Here is a 23,600-nt window from a genome sequence, read left to right as displayed (position 1 = left end):
TAGTAAAAAGAAGAAAGATGAAAAACTGACGACTAGATACCACTACACTTCTCTTAGCCAACGCAGAATAATTTTAGATCCTACATCATCAATTCTGCGAGACACTTGTAACCTAACGGGATCAACAATGGGCTGAGGGTCCAAAGACTGACTTGCAAAGCCACCATGACCAATCTCTGACAAGTTGTTAAACCAATCTTCACTTCCCAAACTTAAAAAAACTGTACCTTCATTCCTCATACACAAATGAAGATGAAAGTGTGTTGTGAAATCCGAATCAATGTAACTCTTCAAAAAAAAAAGTATAATTTGATGAATATTGAACAGTTACACCCACAAACTAACATTTTCCGATATATTCATCATTTTTGTTAACATCTTGTACTTATTTCTCAGGTAGTCTTAAGTAAATATTTGTGTATATATTCACATAAAATTCTTTTTTGTCATTCTCCTTGATAATGATGCTGTGCATTTAAACATTTTTAAACATTTGTGTATTTATTTAAAATAATTTTTTGTCTTTGATAATGAAAAGGGTTTTAACGTTTAATATTTTACATTTTATACACCGTGAACAAAAACATTAGTTTAAATTGCTACTCGATCTGAACTCTTATTACAAATATTAGTTGTCACAGTAAATGCAGTTTGTCAAATAATGCTTTGGAACATAAGATTTTTGAAATGTTTAAAAAGAACACACACTAGGGAAGCACTAGACTTGGACAATCAGTTTGTGAATTTTTTTCTTTAATTCAAGCTGAGAGCATGAACATGACTAAGTGGTATTATACAGGATGTTTCACAGAATCTTATATAATTGTATAATGACTAACAGATAATGTCTAAAATAACTGACTTAACTGCTTGTTTTGCATATTAATGGCTAAATGATGTAAATGTAATGTATTAGGCAACCACCTTGAAAAGATTAGGATACTTTTTCTTCCCTCAACCTTTGTCAGAGAGAGAGATGAATGACATAGCCTTAAGACTAAAGGAAGATGGGAACTGCCATTTAAGGAGAAGACAAATTAAATAGTAAACATGTAGTAAAAAAATTTACGGCAGTAAGCCCATGAATGAACAGTGAATGACTGTAGAAGAACATATCATGATTCAATTGCCCCTCTGCCCTCATATTCGTATTCGTTCACTTGTACAGACAATTGATGGTTATATTATTTTGTAATGGATAAAATACTAGAAGAATTACCCCATCCTAATACCAAATAGTTCATTAGGTGGGTGTGTTGTAAAGTGGCTATAATTTCACATGTTACAAGCACCCATCTACATACCTTGCCACAATTTAAAACCAGAATAGGTATCATCCGATAGGTTGTACATTGTGTATAAGACAATTTAAAGAAGACTGACTTTGTCACATACACCTTGTAAGTAGTTGTTAACGCTTATTACTTGAGAGGTGATGGAGAGTGTATTATCAAAATGGCATTATTAGTGCGTGCCTGTACTAGTAGGAACTGAAACGCCAGCGGAACTGAAACGCCAGCGGAACTGAAACGCCAGCGGAACTGAAACGCCAGCGGAACTGAAACGCCAGCGGAACTGAAACGCCAGCGGAACTGAAACGCCAGCGGAACTGAAACGCCAGCGGAACTGAAACGCCAGCGGAACTGAAACGCCAGCGGAACTGAAACGCCAGCGGAACTGAAACGCCAGCGGAACTGAAACGCCAGCGGAACTGAAACGCCAGCGGAACTGAAACGCCAGCGGAACTGAAACGCCAGCGGAACTGAAACGCCAGCGGAACTGAGCCCCTGGGTGGGAAACCCTGCACAGGTGTGTTGGGTTACTCACTGTGTTAAGCAGGACCAAGATGGATGGTCTGGGCACCTAAGTGCTGAAGCACAATACAGCAGTGGCCCGCCGGTATTGTAGCGAGGCCATAAGGATAACCGGATACTACTTCGGAAACTCAAAGTCTTGGATGCACCAGAGAGGAACGAGGAAGCATTAAATCTGAAATCATGCAGGGTGGGTTATTTCAGAGGATTTTACTCTTAGAAGCGTACCATTGTATGAATTCCTAATTAACAGGTATAGGTATTTCCTCGCAAACTTTCTGCACTAGACAACAAAAGACTAAAATATGGTTGGTCGGCGCTCGGAAGAATGTGTAGCGAGGGACATTATTCCATGGTTTCAAGAATATGATTCACCTTCTGCTTTTACAAGCTTTGCAGGGAAGCCAGCGGTGGATGAAAGAGGTCTTCCATTTTAAGCGCCCGTGTCTGACAGTCAGTTCAGTATCAGCTTTTATGCTACAGAGGGACTTGCTGTCTTTGCTTTCATGAGATTTTATAGTTAGAATGGTTAGGCACTGTACTGATGCGAACTTTTACTATTCTGGATTTCACCTCCGGGTAGGGAGTAGTCGTTGAATACGCAGCTTTCAGTGATTGAGAGCACTACTACTGTAGATACAGAGACGTTATCTGAATTCCGGCCTTGGGGCTGGGAGTTTGCATTTCTTGTCTATAGAACACAGAGAAGAGAAGACAGTATTAGATTATACTAGTCAGAGGACCGCTTTCTGCTGTATCAGTGTCTGTCTGAGTTGTTTTTATATTCTGTGGCTGGAGTAGTTCTGTCGACACAGATGTGTAAAAGAAGCAACACTCCGATGCACCAGACACAATACATATGGTGATATTGCTAATTGCTTCAGCTTATTAGGGCTATAAAGCTAAACAGCTGTGATCACATAACTTATTTCCACTGAGGCTGCACACAACTGTAGATCATCTTTGAAAGTAGTGTCTTCTAGTGTTTGGTACGTAGGTGATGTCAGTCATCTCTCATTATTTATATTAGATTGGGTAGCCATAAAATGGGACAGATTTGGGCAATAGATCACTAATATTAATTAGGAAATTCATTTGTGTATCTAGATCCATTGGACATTTATATATTAACATTTTAATATATAATGGGGTTGTAATCTACACTCATGCTCATAAATTAAGGATAATCGCAGAACGTGGTACCACAGAACGTGGCACTACACAAAACGTGGCACTACACAAAACTGGTGCTAATAACATAGGCACGTAGGGAAAACACACGGCACGGGTCTAAGTCCACAGTATTGGTAATAAGTTGAGAAAACCATCCCAAAACATGTGCTACAAGACGCCACTGTTTCCTATGCACGTACCCCGACATCAATATGGGACATGATCACCATGCACAAGTACACAGGCCACACAACGGGTTGGCATACTCTGGATCAAGGTGGTCAAGCAGCTGCTTGTGTATAGCCTCCCATTCTTGCACCAGTGCCTGTCAGAGCTCCTGAAGTGTTGTAGGGGTTTGAAGGCGTGCAGCGATAAGTCGACCGAGAGAACATCCCAGACGTGCTTTTTTTTGTGGTTTTAGGGCGCACAACTTCAATGGTCATTAGCGCCCAGACTACGTTAAGAATGCACCGCGAGGTACAAGTTTAAAACAACAACTAAAAGGAAAAACATGATAAAAGACAGACTGACAGGCATAGGATTAAAAAAAACACAGCATAATCAAATGTCCTTAGATAGGTGCGTCAAGTTGATAAAACGAAGAACGCGAGCAGCTGCTCGTGGGTCATCCGCTAAAATGGCATCTAGAGTACATGGCAGGCCACGATCAAGACGCAGTGTGTTAAAATCCGGACAGGACGTTATAATGTGGCGGACCGTCAGCAATTGCCCACATGGGCAGAACGGCGCCGGCGCAGCCGTCAGCAGATGGCGATGGCTGAACTGGCAGTGTCCAATTCGTAACCGGGCCAAAACGACCTCCTCCCGCCGAGAAGGGCGGGAGGAGGACGTCCAAGCCGCGGGAAGAGGTTTCAAGGCCTGAAGCTTGTTGTCCATAAGTGCGGCCCAATCGGCATGCCACAGCGATAAAATGCTCCAACAAATTACCCTGCTACAATCCGACGAAGGGACACAACAAGAAGCTGTCCGAGGCTGGAGGACCGCAGCCTAGGCCGCGGCATCTGCAGCTTTGTTCCCAGGGATACCGACATGGCCAGGAACCCACATAAAGCTAACCGGAGAACAGACGTCCACCAGCTGCTGAAGAGAGCGTTGGATCCGGTGCATGAAAGGGTGAACCGGATACGGAAAACTGAGGCTCTGGATGGCGCTCAGGGAATCTGAGCAGATGACATATGCAGAATGTCTGTGGCGGCAGATGTAAAGAACAGCCTGGTAGAGGGCAAAGAGCTCAGCTGTGAAGACCGAACAATGGCCATGGAGCCGGTATTTGAAACTTTGTGCCCCGACAATAAAGGAACACCCGACCCCATCATTGGTCTTTGAGCCATCTGTATAAATGAAGGTCATATTAATGAACTTCGAACGAAGTTCGACAAAGCGGGAGTGGTAGACCGAACCGGGGGTAACCTCCTTTGGGAGCGAGCTTAAGTCAAGATGAACGCGAACCTGAGCCTGGAGCCAAGGTGGCGTGTGGCTCTCGCCCACTCGAAAGGTTGCAGGGAGTGAAAAATTAAGGTGTTGAAGGAGGGGACGAAAGCGAACTCCTGGGGGTAGCAGGGCAGAGACATACAACCCGTATTGACAGTCGAGAGAGTCGTCAAAAAAGGAATGATAAGATGGGTGGTTGGGCATTGATAGTAGCCGACAGGCATACCGACAAAGCAGTATATCGCGCCGGTAGGTGAGTGGCAATTCGCCAGCGTCAGCATGAAGACACTCTACGGGACTAGTATAAAACGCTCCGATCGCAAGTCAGAAACCCCGATGTTGTATGGAGTTGAGGCAGCGTAAGATGGATGGCCGTGCAGAGGAGTATACGAAGCTCCCATAGTCCAGCTTGGAGCGGACGATCGACCGATATAGACGAAGTAGGACGGTTCGATCCGCTCCCCACGACATACCACTGAGAACACGGAGGACATTTAAAGAACGGGTACAACGGGCAGCCAAATATGACACATGTGGAGACCAGCTAAGTTTCCTGTCAAATGTAAGACGTAAAAATTTTGTTGTCTCCACGAATGGGAGAGCAACGGGACCGAGTCGTAAGGACGGTGGGAAAAACTCTTTGTAGCGCCAGAAGTTAATACAGACCGTCTTCTCGGCAGAAAAACGGAAGCCATTGGCAACACTCCGGGAGTAAAGACGGTCAAGAGAACGCTGAAGACAGCGCTCCAGGACACGTGTACGCTGCGCGCTGCGATAGACGGTAAAATCGTCCACGAAAAGGGAGCCTGATACATCAGCTGGGAGGCAATCCATTATTGGATTGATCGCTATGGCGAAGAGAGCGACGCTCAAAACTGAGCCCTGTGGCACCCCATTCTCCTGGCGAAAGGTGTCTGACAGGACAGAACCCACACGTACCCTGAACTGCCGATCCGTTAAAAAGGAACGAAGAAAAAGAGGGAGGCGACCGCGAAAGCCCCATGTATGCATGGTGCCGAAAATGCCCGCCCTCCAACAGGTGTCGTAAGCCTTCTCCAAATCAAAGAACACAGCCGCAGTCGGGCGCTTCCGCAAGAAGTTATTCATAATGAAGGTCGACAAGGTAACCAGATGGTCAACAGCAGAGTGGCGCCTACGAAATCCACATTGTACATTGGTAAGTAGGCGTTGAGACTCGAGCAGCCAAACCAAACGAGAGTTAACCATTCGCTCCATCACTTTACAGACACAGCTGGTAAGCGAGATGGGTCGATAACTGGAAGGCAAGTGTTTGTCCTTCCCCGGTTTAGGAATCGGGACAACAATAGACTCGCGCCAGCATGCGGGAACATGTCCCTCAATCCAGATGCGATTGTAAGTACGAAGAAGAAAACCTTTACCCGCAGGAGAAAGGTTCTTCAGCATCTGAATATGAATAGAATCAGGCCCTGGAGCGGAGGACCGTGACCGGGCAAGTGCGTTTTCGAGTTCCCACATGGTGAATGGGGCATTATAACTTTCACGATTCGAGGAGCGGAAGTTAGGTGGCCTAGCCTCCTCTGCCTGTTTGCGGGGGAGGAAGGCAGGGTGGTAATGAGCGGAGCTCGAAACCTCTGCGAAAAAGCGGCCGAAGGCATTGGAGACAGCCTCAGGGGCCACAAGGACGTCATTCGCGACCGTCAAGCCAGAAACTGGTGAGTGGACCTTAGTGCCAGATAGCCGGTGCAGGCTACCCCAGACAACACAAGAAGGAGTAGTAAAACTGTTGAAGGTGCTTGTGAAAGCAGCCCAGCTGGCTTTCTTGCTTTAATAATACGACGACACTGTGCACGTAACCGTTTATAAGTGATACAATTCGCCACTGTAGGGTGGCGTTTAAAGGTGCATAAAGCACGTCGACGGGCACGTAAAGCGTCTCTACATGCTGCGGTCCACCAGGGGGTTTAGGTCTGGTGAACAGGCAGGCCACTCCATTGCCTGATATCTTCTGTTTCGAAGTAGTACTCCACGATGGCAGTGCAGTGGGGCTGTACATTATCATTAATCAGTAGGAAGGTGGAACCCACTGTACCCCTGAAAAGGCAGACATACTGGTGCAAAATGATGTCCCGGTACACCTGACCTGTTACAGTTCCTCTGTCAAAGATATTCAGGGGTGTATGTGCACCAATCATAATCCTACCCACACCATCAAACCACAACCTCCATACAGGTCCCTTTCAAGGACATTAAGTGGTTGGTATCTGGTTCCTGGTTCACGTCAGATGAAAACCTGGTGAGAATCACTGTTCAGACTATACCTGGACTCTTCTGTGAACATAATCTGGGACCACTGTTTGAATGACCATGTACTGTGTTCTTGACACCAGGCTTTACGGGCTCTCTTTTTTGTTTTGTTTTGGTTTTAGGGTGCAAAACTTCTATGGTCATTAGCGCCCAGCCCGTGACTTAGGAAACAGTAAAAAACCGAAATTGAAAACCAGCAGCAATGGGAACAAAGTCATAAAATTGGAGAAACTAAAAGCAGAAGGAATGCTTAAAAATCCACTACAGAAAGGGGTTGGTTGTCCCCAAAAAAGGCTTCAAATGACTGACGTCATTTCACTAGCACTAAAACTGGAGAACGCGGTCGGCTGAGCGTGTGTCATCTGCTAAAATCGACGAGAGATCAGGCGATAGCTGTAGACGGGAGCGTAACGGATTAAAATAGGGGCATTCAATTAAAAGGTGTCTTACCGTCCACAGCTGAGAGCAGTGGGGACAGAGTGGGGGAGGATCGCCGCTTAAAAGATGTCGATGGCTAAAACGACAGTGCCCTATCCGGAGTCTAGCTAAAATCACCTCCTCCCGACGACGCGTTCGGGAGGAAGAGGTCCAAGCGCAAGGAAGGGCTTTCACTTCCCGCAATTTATTATGGGGAAGTGTTGACCAATGCGCATGCCATAAATGAGCAACTTTGCGACATAAACCGCTCCGTAGATCGGTGAAGGGAAGCGACTGAATAGCTGGCCGAGGAAGAGAGACTGCAGCCTTGGCCGCTATATCGGCCGCCTCATTCCCACAGATACCAGCGTGTCCCGGGAGCCAGAGGAACGCCACCGAGACGCCCCCCAGGTGGAGCAAGCGCAGACAGTCCTGAATCCGGTGGACCAGAGGGTGCACAGGGTAAAGAGCTTGGAGACTGAGGAGAGAGCTGAGAGAATCTGAGCAGATAACGTACTGTATCCGCCGATGGCGGCGGATGTAGTGGACAGCCTGGAGAACAGCGTAAAGCTCCGCAGTATACACCGAACACTGGTCGGGAACCCGAAATTGATTTGGGGTGTCGCCAACAATATAGGCACTCCCTACACCTAACGATGTTTTCGAGCCGTCCGTCATTTGTGCACATAGAGCAGCAAATGCCCGACGATAAACAAGTGTAGGGGTACCATCCTTGGGAAATCGACAAAGGTCACGGAGCAGGCAGATCCGGGGACGGAGCCAAGGCGCTGCTGTACCCCAAGTTGTCAAGAAGGTTTTAGGAAAGCGGAAGGAAAGAGAATGGAGCAGTTGACGGAAGCGGACTCCCGGGGGTTGTAGGGAGGAAGTGCGGCCTGCATACCCTACATCAAAGGAGGCGTCGAAAAAAAGGTCATGGGCTGGATTAGCAGGCATGGAAGACAGATGGCTAGCATAACGACTTAGAAGGACTGCTCGCCGATTGGACAGCGGAGGTTCAGCAGTCTCAGCATAAAGGCTTTCCACAGGGCTAGTGTAAAAAGCTCCCGACACTAAACGTAATCCACGGTGGTGGATAGAGTCGAGATGCCGAAGAATAGACGGCCGAGCAGAGGAGTAGACTATGCTTCCATAATCCAATTTCGAGCGCACGAAGGCGCGATAGAGGCGGAGAAGGACCACTCGGTCCACTCCCCAGGAGGTACCATTCAGGACACGGAGGGTGTTAAGCGATCGCAGACAGCGAGCCGAAAGATAGGAAACGTGGGAGGAACAGCACAGTTTTCTGTCAAACATAAGACCCAAGAATTTAGCGACGTCTGAAAACGGAAGGTTGACAGGTCCGAGATGTAAGGAGGGCGGAAGAAACTCCTTACGTCGCCAAAAATTAACACAAACGGTCTTACTGGGAGAGAAACGGAAGCCTGTTGCGATGCTCCAAGAGTGGAGGCGATCGAGACATCCTTGAAGATGTCGTTCAAGAAGGCTGGTCCATTGAGAGCTGTAGTAGATCGCAAAATCATCCACAAAGAGGCAGCCCGTGACATCGGGAAGGAGACAATCCATAATTGGATTTATAGCGATGGCAAACAGTACAACACTCAGCACGGAGCCCTGGGGTACCCCGTTTTCTTGGGAGAAAGTGCGGGAGAGAGTGGTGTTCACCCGCACCCTAAATGTGCGCTCTGCCATAAAATCGCGAAGGAAAAGGGGTAGCCGGCCTCGAAAGCCCCAAGAGAACAGTGTGCGGAGGATGCCTGTCCTCCAACAGGTATCGTATGCTCTCTCCAGATCAAAAAATATTGCTACCGTTTGGCGTTTCCGGAGAAAATTGTTCATGATATAAGTGGAGAGAGCAACAAGATGGTCAACTGCAGAACAATGCTTTCAGAATCCGCATTGGGAAGGTGTTAAAAGACTGCGGGATTCCAGCCACCACGCTAAACGGTAATTCACCATAAGCTCCAAAACCTTACAGACACTACTCGTGAGAGAAATGGGGCGATAGCTAGAGGGGAGATGTTTGTCCTTTCCAGGTTTCGGAACAGGAACGACGATAGCTTCCCGCCATCGTCTGGGAAAAGTACTGTCGGTCCAAATTCGATTATAAAGGCGAAGGAGGTAACGTAGACTATGGGTTGATAAATGCAGCAACACTTGGACGTGGATACCATCCGGTCCTGGGGCGGAGGAGCGAGAAGAAGAGAGTGCATGTTGGAGTTCCCGCAAGGAGAAAACAGTATTGTAGCTTTCGCGATTTTGAGAGGAGAAAGAAAGATGTCGCACTTCCGCTGCACGTTTCTTCGGGAGAAACGCTAGCGGGTAATTTGAATAGCTCGAAATCTCGGCAAAGTGCTGACCCAACGAGTTAGAAATTGCGACGGGGTCCACTAATGTGTCATGCGCGACAGTGAGCCCAGAGACCGGGGAGAAACTAGGCGCGCCACATAACCGTCGAAGCCGACTCCAAATTTCCGAGGAGGAAGTGAAGGTGTTAAATGAGCTAATACAGAATTTCCAGCTTGCCTTCTTGCTATCGCGGATGACACGACGGCATTGCGCTCAGAGCTGCTTATAGCGGATACAGTTGGCCAAAGTAGGATGGTGGCGGAAAGCGCGGAGAGCACGTCGCGGCTCACGTAGTGCATCACGGCATGCCTCGTTCCACCAAGGAACTGGGGGGCGCCGGGGCAATTCGGAGGTGCGTGGTAGTGAATGTTCCGCAGCTGTAAGAATAACGTCGGTAATATGTGTGACCTCATTGTCGACGCTGGGAAAGTGACGGTCATCGAATGTCGCTAGAGACGAAAAAAGTCCCAATCGGCCTGGGCAAACTTCCAGCGTCGCGGGCGCATATATGGCTGTTGAGGCTGCAGTCTAAGGACACATGGAAAGTGGTCACTCGAGTGTGTATCATCAAGGGCGAACCATTCGAAGCGCCGAGCTAGCGGAACAGTACCGACCGCAAGGTCCAAATGAGATAAATTTGTCGTGGAGGCAGACAAAAACGTAGGGACCCCAGTGTTGAGGCAAACTAGATCTGCTTGGTGGAAGACATCTAGCAATAATGAGCCACGTGGACAAGGATGTGGAGATCCCCAAAGCGGGTGGTGGGCATTGAAGTCCCCAACCAGCAAATATGGGGGTGGAAGCTGACCAAGAAGATGAAGGAGATCAGCTCGCGCCATTGGTGTGGACGATGGAATATATACAGTGCAAAGAGAGAACGTGTATCTGGAAAGGGAAAGACGGACGGCGACAGCTTGGAAGGAAGTGTTTAAATGGATTGGGTGATAATGGAGAGTTTCATGGAGAAGAAGCACGAGTCCTCCATGTGCTGGAGTGCCTTCAACAGAGGGGAGATCATATCGGACAGACTGAAAATGAGGGAGAACAAAGCGGTCATGGGGACACAGCTTTGTTTCCTGAAGACAGAAGATGACCGGCGAGTAGGATTGTAAGAGGATCGACAATTCATCCCGATTGGCTCGAATACCGCGGATATTCCAGTGGATAATGGACATAGGGTGAACAGAAAATGGAGGAATGTGACCAAGGTCGCTGGCAACTCAACGACTGCTCTGAGCTTGTGACCGACAGCATGGAATGGCATTCAGCCGAAGGCAGAAGATCCTGATCCATAGGTTGGTCAGGAGCAGCTCCTGCCACCAGCGACCGGCCGGTTGATCGGCCGCCAGCAGTGCGCCTCGGCGACACAGAGGACGGCCGAGGGCGATTTTCGCCAGGTGGTGCTGTAGATGGGACACGCCTTGGCGGAGGAGGAGAGGAACTGGGTTTCTTTGTAGCCTTCTTGGAAGTCTGATGTTTAGAGGAAGGAGGAACCGATGGTTGGGAAGTTGCCGTACGTAAAAACTCTTCACGAGTATGCTCCTTTTTCGAAGTCTTGGTGTCTGACTTTTGGGCTCGAGATTTAGCAGAACTCGACGAAGGGTGAGCCAGAGAGTGGGCAGGCGAAAGTGGTGAGGTTGAACGTGCGATCTTTGCGCTGGCCGATCTGACGACCGTGGCACTAAAGGTGAGGTCGCATGTCTGCGTGGCCGCCTCCTTTGTTGGCCAATGAGAAGCAAGGACAGCGCTGTATTTTCCTTTCTGAGGCACGGTGGGCTGTCGACTGGCGAATAATTTTCGAGCAGCAAAGGTCGACACCTTTTCCTTTACTCTAATTTCCTGGATGAGCTTTTCGTCCGTAAAAACAGGGCAATTTCGAGAGGAAGCAGCGTGGTCACCCATACAGTTGATGCAGCGAGGGGATGGAGGTGGACAAGCACCCTCATGGGCATCCTTGCCACACGTAACACATTTGGCCGGATTGGAACAGGACTGGCTGGTGTGATTGAACCGCTGACACCGATAGCAACGCGTAGGGTTTGGGACATAAGGGCGAACGGAAATTATCTCATAGCCTGCTTTGATTTTCGATGGGAGTTGAACTTTGTCAAATGTCAAGAAGACAGTGCGGGTTGGAATGATGTTCGTGTCAACCCTTTTCATAACCCTATGAACAGCCGTTACACCCTGGTCAGACAGGTAGTGCTGAATTTCTTCGTCAGACAGTCCATCGAGGGAGCGTGTATAAACGACTCCACGCGAGGAATTTAAGGTACGGTGCGGTTCCACCCGGACAGGGAAAGTGTGTAGTAGTGAGGTACGCAGCAATTTTTGGGCCTGGAGGGCACTGACTGTTTCTAACAACAGGGTGCCATTCCGTAATGTGGAACAAGACTTTACTGGACCTGCAATTGCGTCGACACCTTTCTGAATAATGAAAGGGTTGACCGTGGAGAAGTCGTGACCTTCGTCAGACCGAGAAACAACAAGGAACTGTGGCAACGATGGAAGAACTGACTGTGGTTGAGACTCAGTGAACTTACGTTTGTGAGCAGACATAGTGGAAGGTGAGGAAACCATTGCGGAAGAATCCCCCATGATTACAGGCGTCTCCGATTTATTTAATAAAATTGCAGCCAAATAGCCATATACAGTTACTTTGCTTAACATTTTACATTTACATTTTACATTTTTGCATATTCATTTATCGATTTCACTCTTTTACTGCACAGTTCTATGTGATATCGTTCACAGGCTTCGTTACACAGTTCACATACACATGTTGCGGTTGGGTCGTGATAAGTTTTGTTTTTGCAGATTAGATGATGAAAGCCGTGAATAGAAAGTCTAGTTACGACATGTCGCTGTTCGAAGTTTGGTGCTGTCCATGAGCGGTTCGTCATTGCTTCGGTGCCATAAAACTCCGGCCATATTTTTTCTCGTTTGTCCTCCATGATCTTCAGTTGCTTTCTGGAAGCCCTGGTGTGTGGCATCATATATCGAAGTCTGATGTCTTCAATTAGGAATGTCTCTCTCGCTAGCAGGTACACTAGTCTAGATCTTGTTGTCTTTGAGAGACCTAGTGCTCTTTTTAGATAGGTCGATTTTACCTTTTCTAGTGTTTCCAGATTTTTTTCTGTCAGGTGGTCCCATATAACCTCCATCCCATAGGCCAGGATTGGTAAGATTTTTGTGTTGAATAATTTCATGGCTGTTTCTAGACTGAGTAGGCGGATGTTTTTGATGTCCTGTCAAGGCGTCTCCGATGGCGCGCTCCTCCCTTGTGGGGGCCCTCTCTGAGGGCACTCCCGCCTTAGGTGATTGTTCACACCTCAGGTCACACCTCCGGTCACACCTCCCGACAAACGGACGGAGGGAGGGACCAATCGGCACTTTCGGAAGGTATCAGCTCGGGTAATCACCCCTCCCTGGGCCTGGCCGTTACCAGGGGGTACGTACGTGTCCTACCTGTCTACCCGGGGCGGGGAATTACGCGTTACCCCGTCACCGGCTACGCATGGAAGTGCGTGGGTTGGCCTTCAGACACACACAGGGAGGAAGAAAGAGAAAGGGAAAGGAAAGAAGAGAGGTCTCAAACGCCGCAGCGGAGAAAAGGGTAGAGAGAAGAGGTAAGGAAAAGAGAAGGACAAAGGAAGGATGAAGACTTACAAGCAAGGAAGGCGAAGAATTTAGTATATTTACAAGTGTCCGTCTCCGGACGTAGGCACAAACCATAACCCCAGAGAAAGGGAAAGAAAGAGCCAGAGGTGCAGGGGGGGGGGGGGGGGGGGTGGCGAAGATGGGGGATGGGGAAGGATGCGGAAAGGGAAGGTATGCAGCCCGGAAAGGAAGGAAGGCCACATCAGCTCGGGGTCCCGTGCTCGCTACGCACGTATCCACAAGAGAGTTGTGGATCCCCTGGGGGGACGGGCTCTCCTGTGACCAGGGGTCAGTGGAATGCACCTTGCAGGTCTCTGGGCAAATAAACCTTGTCATAAGTTGCCTGTAGACTGTGTGTCTGGGGAAAACTGTTCCAATGGTTGCGGTAAGGTACTGAGCAAGTCTACCTGCAGTACTCGGAGGCCGTCTGCGGGCACTGATGGTGAGATATCGGTCTTGTGATGTTTTACACTGTGGACGTCCCGTACTGTAGCACCTGGACATGTTTCCTGTCTGCTGGAATCACTGCTATTAACTTGAGATCACACTTTGTGGCACACCGAGGGCCCATGCTACGACCTGCTGTGTTTGAGCAGCCTCCAGTCGCCATAGTATTCTACCCCTCATAACGTCATCCATGTGTGTTCTTTGAGCCATTTTCAACACACAGTCACCATTGGCATGTCTGAGTACAGTGCAGCAAGTAAGTGTACAGATGTTTTCAGACATGCACTAACACACCTCTGCACATGTGGACTGCTGCCAGCACCACCGTGCGACAACCGCAGGTCAAATGCACTGAATGGTCATACCCCGAGGTGATTTAAATCCGCCAACTGTCCACCAGAGCATTATTTCACCATGTATCAGCATAATCATTAATTTATGAGCATGAGTATACAATAAATGTGGAAGTAGAAACAGCATTTGTCATTTTGAAGTTACTGGTTTTCTTAATCATTCATTTATGTATAAGTTTTAATTTATATGTTGAAGAGCAAGGAGGAGACATCACCATTAAGATATCCTAAGCTCAGCTTCAGGGGGTAGTCAGACAGTACCAAATCTTCATTTTCGTGTTCAGTATTTTCTGTTGTGCACATTCATTTTACACCCGCCTGGACTATCATCTTGGAAAGCTGCCGGAGCAAGAGCTGAAAGCGAACACTAAGATTCAACAGGTAAGAGGGACATGCCCCATACTGGCAATCAAAGGTGTCATTGAATGAGGCATAGGATGGATGGTCATGCATGGCAGACTAACAGCATGCATATCTGCTGAGGATAAAGTCACAGCAGTAGGACAGCGGCAGTTTGGTGGCTTCTACATACACTCAACCATGCTAGTGTAAAAGGTGTCGTGATGGTGGATAGTGTTCAGATGATGTAATATGGACGGATGCGCAAATGCATTAACGAAACACCAATTACTCTAGTTTTGAAGGGACAAGGGAATGGTGCAAACTGAGGAGGGTGGTTTGGTCTGCTCCCCAGGAAGTACCACTGAGGACACCTAGGACATTGAGGGACAGCGTACAGCAGGCTACCAGGTAAGACATGCGGGATGACCAAGGAAGTTTCCTACTGAGCATGAGCCCCAGGAATTCTATAGTTTCGAAAAACAGAAGGCCAACAGGCCCAACATATAAAGATAGTGGAAGAAACCAATAGCGCCACCAGGAATTCATACAAAAGGCTTTGTCAGTGGAAAAGTGAAAGCCACTGTCGATGCTTCATGAGTAGAGACAATCGGGACATCACCGAAGATGCCACTCAATGAGACAGGTCCATGGAGAACTGCAACAGATGGCAAAATCGTCAATGAAAATGAAGCTGGATGTGTCCTGCAGGAGACAGGCCATTACAGGGTTAATAGCAAAACCAAATTGGATGACTCTCACGACGGAACCCTGAGGCACTCAGTTTTCCTGGATAAAGGTGTCAGACACCGCAAAACCCACACGTAAATTGCAAACTTTGTCTTTTAAAAATACCTGAAGAAAACAGGGCAGGCAGCCATGGAAACCCCATGTGTAGAGAGTACAGAGGATACCAGCCCTTCAGCAGATGTCTTAGGATTTCTCGAAATCGAAAAACACAGCCACAGTCTGGTATTTCAACAGAAAACCACTTATGACATGGGTGGACAAAGTGATAAGACAGTCAACTGCAGAATGGCACCCTCTAAATACACACTGTGCAGTGGTTAGTAAATTGCGAGAGACTAGCCACCATACCAGCCGAGCATGAATCATACGCATCACCCTGCAAACACAGTGGTGAGAGAAATGGGGTGGTAGCTACAAGAAAGGTGTATGTCCTTATCGGGCTTAGGTACGCATATACAGTAGCTTCTCACTTTCAGGCAAGTGCTCCACCGGCAGCTACTGAAGCACTACTCACGACCAAGCCCCACAGCTTCAATTCTGCCAGTACCTAGTCTCCTACCTTCCAAACTTCACAGAAAATCTTCTGCGAACTTTGCAGAACTGACAAAGGTCCTGGGTTTGAGTCTTGGTCTGACACACAGTTTTAAACTGCCAGGGAGTTTGATATTAGTGCACACACTGCTGCGGAGTTAAAATTTCATTCGGGGGTAAATGATATTGAAAAACTTTTAGCTACAGCACAGATCATAATTCATAGAAAAGTTTAGAGGTGGTCTTTATCCAGCAGTAGATGTAGAATGACTGACTAGAAATTTCTTCACTGATCACTTTAAAACACTGGAAGAAGAAGAAAAAGAAAAAACTTTCTAACACAATGTATAGAAAACCAGAAATCAGAAATTAGATATCATTAATGTGAGCGAAAGTTACTTGTGTGAAAGTAAACTCTTAAGACAATTCATAGCTACAATACGCAGGAATCACTGTACAGGCGTGAAATTACATTCATAAGCCATTAAAGACATTTTGATGCATCAACAGTGTGTGTTCTAGTATCATCCCATACAAAGTAACAGTGGATCTTTTATTAGTTGTTCATTCTCTGAATGAAAGGTTTTACTATTTTGTTCACTTAGATCTCAGAAGTTGTTTGGTTGATGATCACTACAATAATTCATGTTCCACAAATTGCAAACCATGATGTTTTCATATGTGCAGGCCCTTTATTTAACTGGTGGTGATTTTCAGGACTCCAATCTACATCTATACTCTGCAAACCAATGTGAGGTTCATGGCAGAGGATACATCCTGTCGTATCACTATTAGGGTTTCTTCCATTCCATTCACGTATTGAGCATGGGAAGAATGATTGATTGACTGAATGAATGCATCTGTGCATTCAATGATTATTCTAATTTTATCCTCACAATCCCTATGTAAGCAATACATATAAGGTTTTAGTATGTTTCTGAAGTCATCATTTAAGGCCGGTTCTTGGAACTTTGTTAATAGACTTTCTTGGTATAGTTTACAGTAACTGACACACTCGCATGGATCAAATAAACCTTTGACCATTTGTGTTACCTTTGTCTGTATATATATCCCCATTAGTCATATTTGGTACTGGTTTCTCACACTTAAACAATGGAAAATCCAGGATCGAATGTAACAATATGAGATAAGGAAAGTTGCTACTTACCATATAGCAGAGATGCTGAGTCACGATAGACACAATAAAAAAAGACACACAATCATAGCTTTTGGCCATTAAGGCCTTCGTCAGCAGTGTACACACACACACACACACACACACACACACACACACACACATCTGCAGTCTCAGAGTTGCAACTGCAGACGTGTGTGTGTGTGTGTGTGTGTGTGTGTGTGTGTGTGTGTGTGTGTGTGTGTGTGTGTGTGTGTGTGTGTGTGTGTACTGCTGACAAAGGCCTTAATGGCTGAAAGCTATGATTGTGTGAATCTTTTTATTGTGGCTATCGCGACTCAGCATCTCCACTATATGGTGAGTAGCAACTTTCCTTCTTTCGTATTGTTACATTCTCTCACACTTACGCAAAATTCAAGTTCTGGTCACACAATTTATTTGCAAGCAATATCCTTTGTAGACTTATTGCTTTCTATGAGTTGGCTGATTCCAATAGTGACTCATTGATATAGTCTGAGCATGCATTTTTTGTTTTGTGATGTGCACAGTTTTACATTTCTGAAAATTTTAACCAAATTGCCGATCTTTGAACCACTTTGAAATCTTATCAAGATCTGTCTAAATATTTATGCAGCTCCTTTCAGTCAGTGCATCACAGGTAACTGCATCATCTGCAAGAAGTCTGAGATTACTATTAATATTTTCTGCAGGGTCACTGATACACAATATGAACAGCAGGTGTCCCAACGTTCTCCCCTGGGGCACACATCAAGTTACTTCTACGTCTGATGATGAATCTGGTCAAGGTAACACACACTGCCCCCCCCCCCTCCCCCAATCAAAAAGTCTTCAATCCAGGCATAAATTTCAATTTCTACCCCATGTGAGCATACTCTTGACAGTAAGCATAGGTGTCATATCGAGTCAAATGGTTTTCGGAACTCAAGGAATACTGCATCTACCCAACTGCCTTGACACAAAGCTTTCAGTATGTCATGTGAGTAAAGTGAGCGTTTTCACGTGGTCAATGTTTTTGGAAAAAAAAAAAAAAAAAAGCACTTCACAATGAATGTCTCATCCCACATAGGTCATTCTGGTACCAGCGACCAGCATGAGCTGTTCCTTTTGAAGGTTTCAGTAAGTTTGTGCTCAACTTTGTTACTGATTCACCGATCTTAGGTACTAAAAGTGTGGAAAGTTTTACTCAGCTTTCTTTCAAAAACCATTCGTAACATCTTTAGCTTATTCTAAGACTGATATTCCACCTGCCACATTTAACAACGGAGCAATGTATCTTTCAGTGACTGGTGTCTGCCCATAGGGGTATATGTTCCTACAACAATAGAGACCACCCATTCGTGTCTCTTAAACACCTTATATGTTACTACATAATTTATTTTAAGGGAGTATTACACTAACACCTGTCACTAAAACTGTTTCCCGCCAGACTGAGGCCTTTAGCTTTGTCAAATATGGGCAGCACTTTCACTAATAATGCTGTATAGGCACACGTGACCCATCCAACAACTTTAGCCAGTCTCTCTATCTCTCTCTGCTACTTGAATTTAAAGTGTTACTGTCTAGTGCAAACATTTCATAGCAATACACAGGTGGAGAATTGAAGACATCTGGGAAAGCTTAGTGTTTATCAAGCTTTCACTGTAGATCAATGTAATTATCTGCTTTACAGTAGATTCCATATAAAAAATTGGGTAAACAATAAATAAAAATTTAATGTGTGATTCAATGTGCCAAGTGAGAGAACTTAAACCTTTAAATATTAAAGATCTGTGTGCAGAACCAGGACTATAACCCTGTCGAGTGCACAGTTTTAATTTGTCGGGACCGTCCGTATCAGCACACTATTCACCGCAAAGCGAAAAATTTATTACGAGTACTTTAAGCTTTTCCTTTGCGGGGAAATAACCTACCTCCTGAGCATTCCTCGGGCATTAGAAGCTTGATTTTAACAGTACCTATCATTCATACTCAATAGCTACTCTTACTTACATGTTGGGCTACCAGTCCTTAGAGAAAAAAAATCAATAGCAGAAAAACTATAGAAAACCGGTTTCAAACAAACTTGGGCACACAGTTCTCTCAAGTTCAATTCAGCAAAGATTTCTGGTAGTGGTACTTCTGTTTTTTAACACAGACAAATTTTAATTTCTATTTTAATAAGGCCTCATGAAGATACTTCTTAAATATGTAATTTAGAAATAGCTACTGATGCACGATGTTCTTAAGCAAGAATCATATTACTTATTTCCTGTAAGCAATAATTATAAAGGTAATATCAATTAAAAACATAATTGTATGTAAACACTGCAAGGGAGAGAATGAGCCTTTTACTTAGTAGCAGCATCTGCTATTATCAAAATTTGATTGGTTGACTGCCACTTAAAACTAGACCCTTCTCTTTCACAGGTATTACCAACGGAAGTATCCAAGCTCGACTTATAACCTGTTTTACAGCTCACCAAGACAGAGAGTGAAGCTATGAAAAGATATGAGAATTGTGCCTGAATCAGCTAGTGTGTAAGTGAATTGTCAACTATGGCACACCGCCTTTGATTGAGTGCTGGTCGTGCACACTGTTTTAACCTGCTAGTTTCATAATGAGACACACACAACTTATACACTGACAATTAACTAATTTATTACCTGTTGGACTTGAAGCAATTTCATAACCAAATCCTTGGGGATTTGCATCTGCTGTTGCTGCTGAGAGATATTAGTAGTTTGCTTGTTTTGGGAGTTAGTATTCTCCAGGCCTCCTACCATATTCACAGAATGATCAGGAATTGATGTCTGGCGACTAACTTGCCTATTTTGTTGTGAGTTTTTCAGCATCTGCAACCAGAATAATTTATCTTATTAATAACATGGTACCTTCTATATACGATGTTTCATATACCACCTCTAAAATCATAGTTTTAACATCTGCCAACAGTTGTGTACATAATTTATCATAAAGGAGAGGGTAATTTGGTGAATTTGATGGAATGAACATCATTACATACAGAACAGGGAAATAATGAACTTCATTGCAAAAACTTTATGCTACAATACAACTTCTTATAAAATTATATAATGTGTAAAACCTTGTTTCTGAACAAATAACTACTGTATCATTGGAAGCTTGCTAGAAGTCAAGATTTACTTTCGAAGGCTTTAAACATGCCAAGGGCAGTAGAAACCGAACTAAAGCAATCAGACAGGTTTATGGAGTTATGCTATATAAAGTGCTCTTAGTTTGCATTACATTTCATGCGAAAATTGACATCCAATGTATTCTAAACTTCAGAAATTCTAATAAACTTTAACTACATCCCTACAATATACATGAAAATTTATCAACTAATATGATCCTCAGTGACCCGAATATCCAAACAATCAAAATTAAAAAAAAGTTTGCATTAATAACATTTATGAAAATTAAACACACAGATAAGGTGCGCATAATGGCATGAAAATATGAAAAGGACGGAACGGCTAACAGTACTTACCTTAATGTGGTGGCCTTCCAATACACATTTAAAAATGTGAACACTATTTGTCACTTCTGTAACTAGAAGTTCCTTTTTCCAGAAAGAAAGGGATAAGTTTGGAAAATACAAAAGAGGAACAGTTCACTGTATCTTTGTCATTTTGTATATGTATAACATCAATACAAGACCCACAGATGAGGCTTTACGAAAAGCTCTCCATGTTACTAATGACATGTCAAATAGTATTTAAAACAAGGGTTTGGTAGAAAAGTCATGGCATGGTTGGCTGGAAGACCCCCAAAGAGCATGTTCAACCTACTAATTGGAATGGTTTTTTCTATTGTGTGTGATGTTTCTGTTGGCTGATGATAGGATGATGAAACCCAGTGCTGGAACATAGCCTACTCCTCTCTAAGCGGACCACAGAGGGCTTTAATGTCTCAACTGATGGATGAATCACCAGCGGTATTACATGCTCCCTCCCCCTGAGAGTCTGTGGGAAATTGATCGCCAGTCTTAGCACCAGTGTGCTGCATTAAATTCAGAGACTGTCAACGCCATTCCTCGCCTTTGCCAGAATGGCAAAGGAAAGCAGCCAACACCACGACATACCCAAGCAGTTACCCATCCTAGCACTGGCCACACCTGATTTTGCTTAACTTCAGTGATCTGATGAGAAACAGTGTTAAAGAAGCCAAGGCTGTTAGCAAGGGTTAGATGTGAAGTGCATAATGTGACAACCAATGAAAATGATAAATGTGTAATTCTGAGTTAAGATGGATTACATTTTAAGTTAAGGTGGTTAAATTCTCACAATTTATTTTGCATGATGACAATATGGTAGACCTAGTGTCCAAATAATTGAGACTTGTCAATGGAATGAAACAGTCACAATTGTGATGTTACAGCTCCCAAAGTTATGGTCATCATAACCACAAGGCACATAGCACCATTAAAATTCTGTCCCTCAGTTAACATAAAATTTGTTATTTGGGTTTAGACTTTTGGAAGTTGAATAATTTATACCTCTATTGTATAAAGCTTCACATCACAAATGGGGATTCTTGTTGCAAGTTTTATTATTGCAACATTGTAATATCTTGGGAGAATGGGAGAAATAAAAATAAACTCAGCTGTGATAATCACTTGCCCTATAGTGCAGGTGTTCAATAACAGAAAGGTACATACAGAAGAACTGCAACAGGATAGCTCCACTTTTCTTCACTGTGCATACCTGCAGGGGGGAGGGGGGGGGGGGGGGCAGCAGCGATACAGCTATGAGAGGGAATACACCAAGTTTAAGAACAGGGACACAGCACTGGAGTGAGATCATCCAAATGCAGGCATGTTTAACATTTAGAACAGGATATTGGGACTGATGGGATACACTGGAGGGAGACAGGTACAAGAACAGCCTTAAAGATTTATTAACTCATGCCTATTAAGTAAACTGAGGATGCCAAAGTGAAGTAATGAGAAGCTTGAGGATGAGGAATAAACATGATGGAAATAAGAGCCACAGATGAGTGGAGGATAAGGATTAACAATGACAAACAAGATGAGTTACTGAATGTAGGATTTAATGAAAGGACAATTATATCTGTACAATACAAAAGGCTGTTTGGGAGGGTGGAGCGAGGAGGAGCCAGATAGTCTAGATTGTAAGGCAGCCAATAATGTTAGTCGACACAAGGCCCTGTGTATATATTGTGTGGAAACAAGGATTCTGTTGCTGATATTAAAGTGTGTGCTTCTAAACCAGTTTACCATGGAAAATTCAAATATGTAAACAAAACAAAATATCATTGCCAAACACGCACACGCACAGCAAATACACACGCACGGCAAATACACACGCACACACACGCACACACACGCACGGCAAATACACACGCACACACACGCACACACACGCACGGCAAATACACACGCACACACACGCACACACACGCACGGCAAATACACACGCACACACACGCACGGCAAATACACACGCACACGCACGCACACGCACGCACACACACACACACACACACACACACACACACACACACACACACACACACACACAAAAACGGCAAACACAAACACACACACACACACACACGCGCGGCAAACACACACACACACGCGGCAAACACACACACACACACGCGGCAAACACACACACACACGCGGCAAACACACACACACACACGGCAAACACACACACACACGGCAAACACACACACACACGGCAAACACACACACACACACACACACACACACACACACACACACACACGGACACTAGAGAAATATGGGTATGTTGCCACAACCAGTAATGATGGAACGTGATAATTTCTTGTTCAACAGCAGATGGGAAGAATCAGATGTCATTGGGTTACACTCTGCCACACCTATGTCATTAAGAGCCCCTGGAATAGTTGATTAACTCTAACAGCAACAGCCGGTCACTGCTTCGGCACTAAACCTTCACACTTCCCAGACGCAGGTGCATCAAGTTTCCAACAGTGGTGTTAGTCGTAATTTGTGTCAATGTTAATGAGTGGGAGTTTTGGCTGAGAAGTAAACATCTGTCATATTACTTAACACAGTTGAACTTTTAAGTTCCTGTGTTTAAAGATTTAGCCTGGTACTGAAAGTAAATGGATTGCTTTTACGTATACATTTCTCTAGTTCCCTATAGGTGTATTACTGAAGAGGTATTCTTAAATTTTCAGAAAAGCCATGTATTCGTGGATGTCGATATAAGCCATACAACTTCTTCTATGTCTAAGGGAAGTCAGAAACAGGAAGAAAATTTCAACAGTCATAAAGAAAGCATATAAACATTACTTTGTAGTAGAGGTAGGAGATCAAGCTAAAGAATGGGTACCACATCTCTGTTCTACATGTTACTGCAAACTAATTCATTGGTGGAAAGGTAAAGAGAATGTGGCAGTGTTTGCTGTGCCCACGGTGTTGAGAGAGCCCAAGGACCACGTTACTGATTGTTATTTCTGCCTAACAAATATTCATGGTTTTACAAACAAATCTATGAGGCACATTGCTTACCCAGATATGCCTTCAGCGAGAATGCCAGTGCAGCACTCTGACAGCCCTCCAGTACCTTCAAGAGCTCCAGGTCAAATTAGGAGTGACAGTCAAGTAAGTAGTACTAAAGAAATCACAGATGATCCTTTGTATCATTCCACAAGTGAGTCATCGCCACATTTGTTAACACAAGCAGATTTAAATGATTTAGTATGTGATCTAGGACTAAGTAAACGAAAGGTGCAGCAACTTGGCTTAAAATTACAAGAGTACAATCTACTCCACCAAAGTACGAAAATCAGTGTGCTCAGGCACAGAGAACATGCCTTTATTTCCTATTTTGCAACTG

At 44.9% G+C, this 23,600-nt stretch overlaps 1 protein-coding gene across 2 annotated transcripts in view; it reads right to left on the bottom strand.

Moving 5' to 3' along the window:
* Positions 1-23,600, bottom strand: part of LOC126203247 (eukaryotic translation initiation factor 4E transporter) — a 282,811-nt gene that overhangs the window by 89,763 nt on the left and 169,448 nt on the right. For both annotated transcript variants that reach the window (XM_049937501.1, XM_049937502.1), the window contains exon 14: positions 19,389-19,577. In XM_049937501.1, the coding sequence (XP_049793458.1) occupies positions 19,389-19,577 (189 nt within the window). The remainder of the gene's footprint in view (positions 1-19,388; positions 19,578-23,600) is intronic.

Source organism: Schistocerca nitens, chromosome 9, assembly GCF_023898315.1.
Source record: "Schistocerca nitens isolate TAMUIC-IGC-003100 chromosome 9, iqSchNite1.1, whole genome shotgun sequence".
Lineage (NCBI taxonomy): Eukaryota > Metazoa > Arthropoda > Insecta > Orthoptera > Acrididae > Schistocerca > Schistocerca nitens.
This window is presented reverse-complemented; position numbering and strand designations above follow the sequence as displayed.